This window comes from Prionailurus bengalensis, chromosome A3 (assembly GCF_016509475.1).
Source record: "Prionailurus bengalensis isolate Pbe53 chromosome A3, Fcat_Pben_1.1_paternal_pri, whole genome shotgun sequence".
Classification (NCBI taxonomy): Eukaryota; Metazoa; Chordata; class Mammalia; order Carnivora; family Felidae; genus Prionailurus; species Prionailurus bengalensis.
Genome location: NC_057354.1, coordinates 58669860 through 58683267, shown reverse-complemented (window position 1 = coordinate 58683267; position 13408 = coordinate 58669860). Strand labels below are relative to the sequence as shown.

The window sequence follows — 13408 nt, the reverse complement described above, 5'->3', positions numbered from 1 at the left end:
CAATAATCAATATGTGAAATACTAAATGAAATATTGAGTGGAATCTTATAGTAGATAGATCATCCTGGCAACACCTGAACCCCATGATCAATCTTAAGTCTTTTCTTTGTTTCTCTTCTTTCTTTCTTTCTTTCTTTTTTTTTTTTTTCATTTGAGAGAGAGACTGAGAGTGTGTGAACAGGGGAGAGGGGCAGAGGGAGAGAGTGAGAAACTTTTAAAGTTTTAAATTCTTTTTATTTTGAAAAAGAGAGAGAGAGAAAGGGAGGTGCAAAGAGAGAGAGGGAGAGAGAGAATCCCAAGCAGGCTCTGTTGTCAGTGCTGAGTCCAACATGGGGCTTGATCCCAAGAACTGTGAGATCATGACCTGAGCAGAGTTGGATGCTCAACCAACTGAGGCACCCAGGTACCCCTTGAAAGAAAAAGAGAGAGTGAGAGAGAGAAAGAGAGAGAGAGAGAGAGAGAGAGAGAGAGAGAGAGAGTCTTAAGCAGGCTCCACACTCAGCGTGGACCCTGATGAGGTTGATCCCATGACCCTGGGATCATGACCTGAGCTGAAACCAAGAGTCAGGCAGTTAACTGACTGAGCCACCCAGGTGTCCTGAATCTTAATTCTTAATTTCACCAAATGTGGGACAAAGGACTACCTTTGTCTGTTCAGGCTGCTATAACAAAATATCATAGACTAGGTGGTTTAAACAACAGACGTTTATTTTTCACAGTTCTGGAGGCTGAGAGGTCCAAGATCAAGGTGCTGGTAGATTCGATGTCTGGTGAGGACTCTTTTCCTGCCTTGTGGACAGCCACCTCACTGTGTTCTCACATGACCTTTCCTGTTTTTCTCTTTCTATAAGGGCACTAATACCATGATGAGGGCTTCTCCCTCATAACCTCATCTAATCCTAGTTACCTCCCAAAGGCCTCCACTTTCGAATACTGGGGTATAGGGCTTCAACATACGGAGTTTTGAAGGAACACAAATATTTAGCCCTTTATAGTGACATCAAGTATTGCCTGATGTGATGTAGTAGTGTGCACAGGTAGGAGGTACACAGTGCTATCTATGAAGTGTTTGAAAAAAATTTGGCCTGAATCTGCTGAAGCTTCTATTTTAACTGCTAGATAACACAAATACAGAGTCAATGGAACGAGTCATATAATTCAGAATGTGGAACGCTCCATAGTACAAATAACCCAGTTTCTTCAACAAATAAATGGGATGAAAAATTATAGGTGTGTGGTTATAGATATGAAAATATTTAGGAGACATAAGATGAAATGCAAGAGATGGGTCAACTGTTAAGAGCCATTATTGAGGTCAGTAGAGAAATCTGAATGTGGGCTAAGTATCAGATGATATGAAAGAACGTTGTTTTATTAATCAGGTGTGATAAGGGAGTTTCGGCTAGGTAAAAAATTCTGTTACAGAGACATACTACAGTATTAACTGTTATATTTGCAAATCCTGTATCTGACAAGGGACTTGTATCCAGAATATCCAAAGAACATGTATAAGTCAATTACAAAAAGCAAAGCAAAACAAAACAAATAAGCCTATTTAAAATGTGCAAAGGATTTGAACAGACATTTTTCCAAAGAAGACATGCAAATGGCCAATAAGCACATGGAAAAATGCTCAACATCATTAGTCATTGGGGAAATGCAAGTCAAAACCACAATGAGATACCATCTCACGCCCACTAGGATGCCTATAATCAAAAAGGCAAGTGATAGATATTGGTGAAAATGTGGAACATTTACACATTTCTGATGGAAATATAAAATGGTGCAGCCATTTGGAAAATAGTTTGGCTGCTCTTGAAAAGGCTAAACATAGAGTTACCATATGAACTAGCAATTTCATTCCTAGGTACATGTACCCAAGATAAATGAAATGTATGTCTACACAAAAACTTGTGCATCAGTGTTCACAGAAGCATTATTCAAGTGGAAATGAAATTATTCATGTTTCCATTACGGGAAAACAACCTAAATGTCCCATCAAACGATGATGAATGGATAAATGAAATGTGGTATATCCATACAATTGAGTATCATTTGTCAATAAAAGGAGTGGTTGCTAGGGCCTGGGAGAAAGAGAGAAGAGAGGGCGACAGCTTTCCCCTGACCCTGATACATTCAGTGAATTTACTTGTCACATCTTGGGTGGGGAGTGAGGATGGGGTGGGAAGGAGGGGCATGTTTACTTCCTACTCACCCTTACCTGGAGTGTATAGCCCTTTGGAGGTTCCAGTTTATAAGGTCGCTATTAGACTTCCTACCCTGGCTGGCTTCTGGTATTTGACTACTACTGCTCTCTTCAAATCTGAAGCTCAAAGTTGTGGGGATTGGAAAAAGCAGCCTTGGTGCTTAGCTCACCACACTAAATTCCACATTCTTTTAGATTAGGACCTAGAGATTTGTTTCTATCTTTTTGATGCTTTTAAGAAGATATTTTATATTTTTTCCAACACATATAGTTGTTTTCACCTGATGAATTAGTTCAAATAAACTGGCTTGCCAAATTTCTGGAAACCAATAGTGATTTTAAATCCCTTAATAATTTAAAATTCATGGCCATTAACTTCAAGAGGCTGCTGGGGCTGCCTGGTAGTGCTACTCAACTTTCCACCTTTCTGGGAGGCTCTCTCAATTTCTTTTTTCCTGCTTTCTTCAGATCTCTTTTCAGATTACACCTTGTGAAAGAGACCTTGCTTGAGAACCCTGCGTGAAGTAACACCTGCCTCCCCATCATGATTTTCTTTATTGGGTGTTATTTTACTATTATACTTAGGAATCACTGCCTAAGATACCTGGCTTTTATTTGTTACTTCGTTCGGTGTGGGTCTTCTACCAGGATTACAAACTCCTGAAGAGCAGGGATTTGCCCGTTTAGTACACTGATGATCCCCAATGCTTAAAGAGTTCCTGGTAAAAGAATATACATGACAAATATTTGAGAACACATTGCTATACATTTTAGATCAAACTTCTGTGTTTGCAAGATCTGTCTGCTACCAGATTGTTCGTGGGTTTCCGATTTAACATCATCGTGAGTGCAAATTTAACGTTCCAAGATCCATGTGCTATTTGATGTGCTTGTCTTTCTGTAAGTACCATATTGACAACAGCGATGTGCCCTGGGAAGATTGGTTTGTACAGGGTCTCATTATTATTTCTACTTCAAATTACTGTTTCAGAAAACACGATGGCTGAGTGAGCCCGGCTGAGGTTCATGAAGTCCAGCCCAGATCAGCATAACCGTCCAAGCAACCTGGTGACTGGTAAGGAATAATAAATCCATTGTGGCTGTTTTAAGCCATTAAGGATTAGTTTGTCATGCCGAAATTGTGAAGCGATAGATGGCGCAAGCAGAGAACAACCTTTGTCACTTGATCTATGAATTATTTCTGGCTCTTGGATAAAAACCCAGGTTTGGGGAAGGGGCTAGAGGCAGTGGCTATTTACAATCGTGTTCGCGTTCAGATAACAGACCACCAGTTGCTTTTATACACCACACTACCAGTCATAGCAACCGTTGTGTATTGTTATCATTTCAAGTCCACTTCTTTACAGTTTAAGTGAAGTTGTCTTGATCTGAGGGTGATTTACATTTGGGGAGGCCATGTCAGAATGATGTCACCCAAGCTGTGCTACTGAGTGCCTACAGAGAGGAAACCCTTAATACCAAGAATTTGTGAAGACTCACCAAGAGTGTTCCGTCTGAGCAAGGCTACTCTTGGCTGATCTCAATAGCTCTCTGAAGACCTTGAGACATTAGCTCCTGCCACAATGAAGGCTACACTCCTTGCTGGCAGTGGTGTAAACCGTGCAGTGGACCCACAAAAGAGATCTTGCCCGTAAACACGGGCCTCTTCACTCTGCTAGCATTGTGCTCTAGCGATCTGTGCTGGCAGCTGGACGTCAGCTCTTGGTTGGCTAAGCCAACTCTTCTGAGAACCAACTTGCAGAAAGGTACACCTCAATTAAATTTGGTCTTTTTTTTTCTTTCATCTACCCTTTGCCTAGAACAGTAGTGTAATTAATCTATCACTGGTTTGGACTATATTATTTCCTTATTGGCTCATGAAGAGACATTATCCTGTATGCTACTGGCTTGTGACATATTATTATTATAAATTATAATTCCCCCAGTGAACTTTTGTTAAATAAATTACTGGCAAAGACAATTTCAGTCTCTGAGCATAATTTGCCATGAACGAAACAAGAACCATCTCTGATGAGTAATTAAAATGTCTAATCCAGTGTAATAATCAAAATGTCAAACTTTATTAAGGATGAAAGCTTCTCCTCTGTCCTGGCTGAGAACTGTATTGGGTCTTGAGGCCTGGGGTGAGGGAGGTGGATGTGGGGAGATTCTCTCTTCTTGCTTGGCCTCCTGCCTCAGGTTGTCAGCGAGGTGGATTGAGAGGGAAAAACAAAGATGTACACGGCAGGTGTGGTTCCATTTTCACATCAGTGTTCGTTGAACCTGGTGGCTTTCCAAGCTGGCTCACTTTGTCCTGAAATCCTTCTATGAGCTTCTTAGCCATTCCCCCACCAGGAGCCTCTAATGCAATACCCAGTGTATATGCAATACCTTCTATTTTAAAAACACATGTTCACGGTGCCTGGGTGGCTCAGTCGGTTAAGTGTCTGACTCTTGGTTTCAGCTCAGGTCATGAGCTCATGGTTGGTGACACTGAGTCCCATCAGGTTCTGTGCTATCAGCGCAGGGTCTGTCACCTTGGGATTCTCTCTCTCCCTCTCTCTCTGCCCCTTCCGCACTCGTGCTCTCTCTCTCTCTCAAAATAAAATAAACTTAAAAAAATACACTTTCAAACATAGCATAAAGCAGAAAATTAATCAAATCAAGTCATAAGCTCTGTGACACATTTTCACAAGGTGGACACACTTGAACGGCAGATTGGAACACTATCAGGGGTCCCAGAAGCCTCTTCCTCTCCTGTTTCTTACTACCCACCCTCATCCCCTAACCTAACTTCTGACCCCAGAGATAAGCAATTCAGATTGTTGCCTTTGATGAACCTGGTTAGCTTTTTGAAGGACTGAATATCCTCTGCTAGCTCTCGGCTAATCAGTTTACCTCAAAATATGCAAATAAAATTCACTATTCCCAATCTGGTACATCTTGTTGCTACCTTTGTTTCTTGTCTCCCATCTGTCCACTTACATGTGAGCAAATGAATGATATGCAAGGTCACTGAACAGTGAGTAAAGGAATATCCCTGAGTAATTCTTTGATAAACTATTACTCCCAGAGAGCTTAACTAATGAGATAACCTATTAAATGTAGTAGTAAAGGGCCCTGAAATAATGATTGCTCCTTTAACTATAAAGATGCATAATTCTTAACAAATCTAGTGACACAGTTCGTGTTTCTTTAAAATTTCCAAGCATTTAGGGAAATTTAGTTCATTTCTTATATAACATGAGATCAATAAAATATTCTCTATTATTTCCTCTTATACCAGAAGTCATGTTAAGCATGAATTGCTAAATTCCTTTTAAATGTTATAATCAGTTACATAAATATTGATCTGGCTTAGCAGTGAATGATCTATTCTTAGTTTCAACATTTCTCAGGATTTTGCAACAAAGAGCAATAAAAAGTGACTCAAAGCAGGGCATCACCATTTGTTGCAGACATTGTTGGGTTCAAAATTCGACCTCACTTCAAGAATGTTCTTAATGGACCAATAAGTAAGCCTAACTGTTGGTATCAAATTGCATTTTGTCTGTTTCTTACTGCCTGAGGAGATCTTTCCACAAATTCTATTTCAATCGGGACCCTGCCAAGGGGAAGAAAAATGTTACCATTGGCCTTTTACTGGTTGTACCCGTTTGTATTCAAATTTTATCTCTCGCTAGAGATCTATCCATTTCTCTACTCACAAGATTTCTCAAACTTCTCTTCTATTAAGTCCCTGGTAAAAACACTTGAAAAGCCCTGAAGAAAAGCAACAGAAGCAAAAAATATTCTCCAAATCAGTTTATATGATTCACCTAAACTAACTGCTTGAAATACATATAAACACAAAATAGACAATGCTACCTCTATTATGTACATAAAATCTTCTTTCTCATCAATACAAAAGCTTTAGCACTTAATATATTTTTAAGAGTGAAAATCTATGTTTTCTCATGTCCTATTCTAAGAAATGATCTTATATATTAGCGTTGCTTTCCCTGAAAAAAATATTTTCAGAGCTTTGGGGTACATCTGATACATGAATTACAAATTTTTGTCCGTCTTTTAGAGTTACCAGGGCCTCTTGTCCCACAGGAAGGCTGAGTTTGAAGGTGCTTTCGGTGGCCTTGTCCTCCAACAATACCTGGATGAGCTGCAAGGGGGGAAACAGTCACAAGGAAAAGATAAAAAGAGAAATTATATGATTTCCTGTTGCAGGACCCACCATTTGAATTCTTCCACCATGCCCTCACAGACCTAACCAGAAGCTTCTGCATTTATTTACTCCTACTACTGGAGATCCCAATTTCTCTGAGGAATGCTCAAGGCCTGAGGACGGCAGGGAGAGAATCTTAACCCTCGGATGGTACAAGAGAGAGAGGCCATGGAGGGTGAGGCAGGTGGGCTGTCTTTAGGAAAAGGAATGGGCCTGCGGTTGTTTGTGACCACTTGAGATAAAGCCAGCACACTTCCATCAAGGACACGGGAGAGTGTGGATCTGGTGTGAAAATCATGAAGAAACGTATGAAATGTCCGTGGGGCTCCAGGTGGCTGTAATGCTCATCACTTTGGCTGCCTTCCAGTTGGAGACCAATCCCTGTATTCTTGGCTCAAATTCCCACACAGACCCTTCCTCCACCATCCATCAAGCATGCCAGTAGATAAGGAAGGTAGGGGTGGGAGGACCATGAAAATAGTCATTGGTTAATTTAACACTCAGCTGGGTAGTAAGAGATTTGGGAGATTCAGATTCTGATGTTAGCTTAAGCACCTGCTCTCAGCTAACACATCTAACTTCACTTAGCACGTCTTCCTATCAGAGAAACAGGGATAATATGCCTTCCTTCCCTTAGCTCCAGTGGTACTTGGGAGATGAGCAAATCCTTGGACATGATGACTTTCAGACTGACAGAGATGTATTTTCTTGGCCCTGTTTTATCGATAACCCCCCACCCCTCATAAGTCAACATATTTTGACAAAGATGGGTACACGACAACTTCAAATGCAAGGTTAGTGAAAGTATTTCATACTCTTCCTCCCTAAATTTGACAATAACCATCACCACCCAACCAGAAGATGTGTTTCTTCTCTCTCAAAAAAATTGTCTTTACCTCTGTCCTAGAGCTAAAGAGTTGCTTGTTTTAAAATATTTTTGCCATGTTTTAATCCTTGAGTACATGCCCTAAAGTGAAAACTGTGTAGTGTGTTTTTAAAAAGAATATTTCTTATTTAATATCAGTGTGATTTTTTCACTTTATTCTTAAACATTCCTTGGCACCTTCCTATTTTGAACATTGCTAGAATGTGGAAGAGTGGCAGATGGATATGGCAGTCCAGAATGCTGACTTCGGTTGTTATCATAGGTGCAGGGCGGCACTAAATTGTTCCAAGAACGAGGCTGCCACAGATGTGCAGCTGAATGGGGTGTTAACTCGTGGCAGATGAATGCAGATGGGACACAGAGGGTGTGCTTTTTTGTTGATGATGAGTGCAAATGCCGAATAATGAATGCAATAAAAATTAGATGAGCGTAACTTTTTGGTGTTAGAGTGTTTAAGTCATTATAGCTAATTCAGCAAGCATGCACAAACAGAGGCAGGTTTAATTAATCTCTAATGCATATTACCTTGGATTATCTGACATTCATCTGCCTGTATTGCTTTATTATGTAGTTCAATTAAGTAGTTAATGTCTTTCTCTATTGTTTCCACCAATTAAATATAGGTCAAACCCCACTGCAATGAACTTCAGAGTTCCTAGGGGATTGGGTGGGGTGTGGTGAAAGGTGCTCAGGTTAGGAGGTTTCATTGGAGAATTAATAATGATGACTAATGGTTATGGGTACTTAACTTATGTTCCAAGAATCTTACAATGATTGACTTATTTAAGCTTCATAACTGCCCTATGGAATTAGATAGTATTATTCCTATTTTGTAGATAAAGAGACTGAGGTACAGATAAATTAAGCAATTTGCCCAAGATTCTCAGCTAAGAAGTGGAAGACAGGGAATTTGAATCTCATCTAGGAAGTTATGTACTAGACTGCCCACTTATGTTCCCAAATCATCAGACTTGAAGGTATTTCTAATTTATTCCCATCACTGCTTTTGGAATTAGAGCACATGGCAGCACCTTCTGGGAAGAGAGAGGGTGCTAGGAAGGGACAGTTTTGCAAGGAGATCTACGAAGGTTTGAATCTCTGATCTGTCAGTTACTAGTGAGGTGACCTTGGAAACATTACTCAACCCTTCATAAGCCTCAGTTATGCTATCTGTGAACTGGGAACAATGATGGTACATCTCATTGTGTTGTCGAAACGATGCATTTACATACCCAACACGAAGTTTACTCCTGGTTACCTTGGTGACTAAGGGGCATGTCAAATTGTCTACAGTCCTAGCTCTCTCCCCAGCCAGTGAGTGGAGATGTGCACACTTGGAGCTGAATGTCCAGCACAATTCCTTGTCCTGTTAGGACTCCATACAATGTTCCATAGTGTACTCAGGTGAGTTTCCCACTGGCCAGCCCTTGCAGGGCCCTGTTGCCAGGACAGGACATTTCTTCCAGAGGGTCAGGGTGCAGGGAGAGACATTTTCCTGGGCACAGCCTGGCCAACTGGTCCCTTCTTCAGATCTAACTGGGCCTTCTCTCTGCCAGCAGCCCTGAAATACCAGCTCGTGAGTGATGCCCTAACTGTCCCCAGCTGCTCCTTCTCCTAACAGGGCCCAGCTCTCCTTGCCCCCACCATTGGGTCCCTGATTTGAGGCCAGTATGTCATTATTTCATGCCTATCTGTCATGTCTGCTTCACATACACACTCACAGAGGAGGTGAGTTTCTTATTTATACATACATGTCTGAACCTACTCCACCAACAGCATCAAAGGCAGCTGGATATATGAACATAACTATTGCAAGACAAGAAAACAAAGACCAAAACCAGAGAATGTGTAAACCTGACACGCATTTCTTTCACTCTGGCTCATATTATTTTTGTCTAGTACGGTGTTCTGTCCAAGTAGTGCTTAATAACAGGGTTCTCTGCACTCTGGTGTACTTGGAATGAGGGTTTATTCAGGAAGGAAAGGTCCCTGTGAGGTTCTGGTTATTGTAAGGACTGTAGGACATTGAACTGTTTCAGGCTGTGACTTATTCCCATGGTCAAGACCACCGTTAACTCAGGTGAAGGGCAATGGCCCTGCCTGGATCTCCTACTCAGCTCAACTCCTCATCTTCTCAAAAGGGGAGGGAACTTGCAGGTGCAAAAGAAATACTATGTAAAGTGGCTACACTTCCAAACATGTGTATAGAAGGTTTAGAAATTAGTACTAAGACAATTTTTTACATCAGGCACCCTCCACTTCCCCAGGCAATGGAGGAGTTTCAATTGCTTGCTCCAGCAGTCTGGCTCCTCTTTCTGGCACTCAAGGTCCCCTCTCTGAACTCTGCAATCTGTGTCCTATTCTCCTTCGGGCATGGACCACCCTCCTCTGATCTTGTGCTGTGGGAGAAGAATGGACTAGAGATCAGGCAGGCCAGGGTTCCAATCTCCATTCCACTATTTACTTGTTGTGTGACTTCCTGCAAGTCACTTAGCTTCTCTGAGCCTCAGTTCCCTCAGCCATGGCATAGAAATGATAAGGGCAAATACTCTGCAGGGCTGTATGGCTTGGAGATAATGTATAGAAAAGTTGTATAGTAGGTGGAAATAGCAATTCTTATTTTTTATATCTTTCAAGATGTACCCCAATTCCATCTTTTCAAAATCCCAAATGGCAGAGGTGTTTCAGGGCTTACCTCTTAGTTTAGTTAGCTCAGTTAGCCTAACTACTGAGGAAAACAAAGTCAAGAGAAATGTAGCTTAAACTAAATCTTACAGCTTGCAGCCCACGGACAGACACCTGAAACATGCGGAGTGTGACCTTCCTCAAGGAAGTCATGGCTGCCTTAGCAAATTAATGTTTATGTTTTATTACAGACTAAACCTTATCTTAACAGTAGCTAGCCCCTCAAGGTCCTGAAAGCCTTGCTTCAAAATTCCTGAGACTTATGCTATCCCTAACCCCCACTAATCAAAAAGTATATAATCAGTCACTCCTCACAATCCCAGTGCAGTTCTTTCTGCCCACGGGTCCTGTCCCATGCTATAATAAAATCACCTTTTTGCACCAAAAACATCTCAGGAATTCTTTCTTCCAAATTTCATCATAAGCATGCCTGGCAAACTCTGGCAAGGCAAGACCCAGGCCATCCAAATATTCCACAGCTCTAAGTGTGCCTGGTACATAATCTATACACCATGAACGTTTGCTGACCAGTGATTAACAGATAAACTACTATCATCACCCCTGGCAAAAATCTCCTGAAGCAAAGATGAGTCTAGAATCGTGTATCATTGTTTGGACAGAATGATCTTCGTGGATTTCCTAACCATGTGATAGTTCTTACTTCCCTTGCCAAGCCTGCCCCTGTGTCTGTACCTTATCACCTGTGTCAGTGTCCACCAGGAAGCCCAGGACCCTGAGAAACACACTGTTCACACCCACAGGACATCGGCTCTGGCCTATGTGTTTCAGCATCACCCGATGTGGATCCATATGTGGGCTGTCATATGCCAGGGCTGGTGAAGAATCTGGAGGGTGGAAGGTTGCCTGGTCTGGCTGGACAAGAGACTGGTCATCTGGTAGCATTTCCTTGAGATTTCCCACATCATCGTCGTCCTCTTCCTCTTCTATGCATGACTGAAGTATATGAATCACATATTCCAGAAGCAGCAAATGAAACAGATGCCAGGAGCCTACATTGAAATAACAAGCCCAAATGAATAATTAGATATAGACAGATGGACAAATAAACAGATCACTGTGGAAATACCAACTTTTCTGGGGCTTTCAACTCCTGTGTACTGGGACCTTCTCACTCCTATAGCAGATCCTCAGGGGTCCTAGGCAGGCATTCCATACCCATGAATCCCAGTCAAGGAGGCTTTTGGACAGAAAGCACAGTTACATAGCCTGAGTCATGAAGGGGAACTTAAAACCCATCTGGTGTGAGGTGGGAGAAAAACAAATCCCACAGAGAAAGAGATGCCGCTCCCAGAGCTGGAGAATGTGCCCCCTTGGCCTCCCGTGGTTGGCACATGAGGCTGGGCCATAAGGGACAGGCTGGGAGACGCAGAGGTATAGTGCAGAAGGGAGCCAGATGCCCTTAGGAGGCTGGAAAGAGCTGGAAACGTAGCTATGCCTTTCCCCTGTTGCAGTCTGTGTGGCTGCATCTTGTGGTGAGGGAAGTGGGGGAGGGAAGCTGGCTGGCATTCTCTCACGTGGGCCTGCAAGGGATGCCCTCAGCGAGACTGGTAGGGGAGACAGGAGGGCATGTGACTCAGCGAAACGCTCCAAATCCCTTTGGTTTTCCAGAAAAGAAAAAGATAATTAACATTAGGCTGAAAAGCGGGGCTGGGGTGGGATGTGGGGGAGGGGGATCTGGCTTATTGCTATCATTAAAAGACACTTTTTTAATGAAGGTAAAACCTTGACTCTTTATACAGATATAAAATGAATGGGTGTCAAAGAACTCATGTGTCATTTATTAAAGAGGAAGTTAGTAAAATATTGCAACTGGTTCAAAAGAGAATTCAAAGCATTGACCATATATAGACAGAGAAGAATTTACACAAATTCAACAGACCTGTCCTCAGGACAGTAATCAATGGCATCCACCTGACACAGCTAGTTTGCATTTCCCTGAAGGAGGATCATTTGCATTATCATCAGTTGGACAAGAGTTGTAAAATAACTCAAACACAATGAAAGACAGAGATAACTCAGACCAGTGTGCTGAACCTTTTGCCTGTTTCAATGCCTTTTGTCCATTTCAAGCAAACTTCTGTCCATATCAAAGCCTTATACAATGTTTTTTTTCCTTGATAGATCTGGGTGAGATGGGATGGCTGGACAGGGTCTTGAATGAGCCTGACCTCCCTCTGGCCCACTTAACCATGTGAAGAGGAAAAACTGGTGTAAATACTTTCTTGGGCTTCATACAGGGATCCAAAGAAAGTGTACTGGGGGAGGGGACGACAGCTTCAGGGCTGGGTTTCTTTCCATGACTACATGTGAGCCCTGCGCCATCACTTTGTGCTGGGAGAGCATTAGCATAAAGCAGAGTCATTTGGACTTCATTAAAGGGGAAACCTCATTACCAATGGGTGTCATCTCCATGGCAACTCACAGCAGCCACCTTCCAGAGTGTTGGCAAAACTGGTCTACCATAGGGCTTATCTCCTTTTCCCTGTTCCATCTGCTCGCTGTGAGGACATCTCTAGAGCAGGGATTCCTCACCCTGATTAGTGTGCAAGATCACAGGGGTGGAGACTTTGTCTTTCCACTACTGTATGCTCAGTGCCCAGGAAGGCACTTGCGACTTTGTAGGGACACAATAAATAGCCGTTGGAGTGAGTGATTCTTTCCATGAGGCTGGAGGGCTCAGGGGTGAAATTCCCTTCCTACAGCTCTCCTACACACCATCTTTGCCACATATGTGACAGACGTGAGCTTCTCTGACAGAGAAAGACCACCCATTTGACCAGAAAGTTTGCAATGGATGCTATTTCACTCTTTCTACTATCTGCGTACAAGGATGACTTTATCAACTGTTATTTATAAAATTTAAATATGGGCACCCCAAAGAACCCACTTTTTTTTTCTATCTTAGTTGGCTTCCTGGGTGCTTTCTTTAACATGTCCCAAGAACACAATTCAAAAACAAAGGTGGGGCACCTGGGTGGCTTAGTTGGTTAAGCATCCGACTATTGATCTAAGGGTCGAGTTCAAGTCCCGTGTTGGGCTGTGTTCAGCTTGAAACCTACTTAAAACAAACAAACAGACAAACAAACAAACAAACAAATAAAAACCTGGGGAAGCTTCTAAGACATCCAACCATGATGGAATGGGAAAGGGAAGCATGTATCATGTTGCCATTAAAAAAAAATGATTGTTATGGCTTTGTATGACTTTCTGTGTCTATGTTGTATTTTGCTTTAAAAGGTGAAAAGGAGGGGCGCCTGGGTGGCGCAGTCGGTTAAGCGTCCGACTTCAGCCAGGTCACGATCTCGCGGTCTGGGAGTTCGAGCCCCGCGTCGGGCTCTGGGCTGATGGCTCAGAGCCTGGAGCTTGCTTCTGATTCTGTGCCTCCCTCTCT

At 42.3% G+C, this 13408-nt stretch overlaps 1 protein-coding gene across 4 annotated transcripts in view; it reads right to left on the bottom strand.

Moving 5' to 3' along the window:
• Window positions 1-5995: 5995 nt before the first annotated feature.
• The window catches only part of RFX8 (regulatory factor X8), a 257473-nt gene continuing 250060 nt past the window's right edge, over window positions 5996-13408 (bottom strand). For all 4 annotated transcript variants that reach the window (XM_043603128.1, XM_043603129.1, XM_043603130.1 and 1 more), the window contains 2 exons: window positions 10690-11006; window positions 5996-6362 (listed from right to left, as the gene is read on the bottom strand). In XM_043603128.1, the coding sequence (XP_043459063.1) occupies window positions 6186-6362; window positions 10690-11006 (494 nt within the window). In that variant the 3' untranslated portion in view covers window positions 5996-6185. The remainder of the gene's footprint in view (window positions 6363-10689; window positions 11007-13408) is intronic.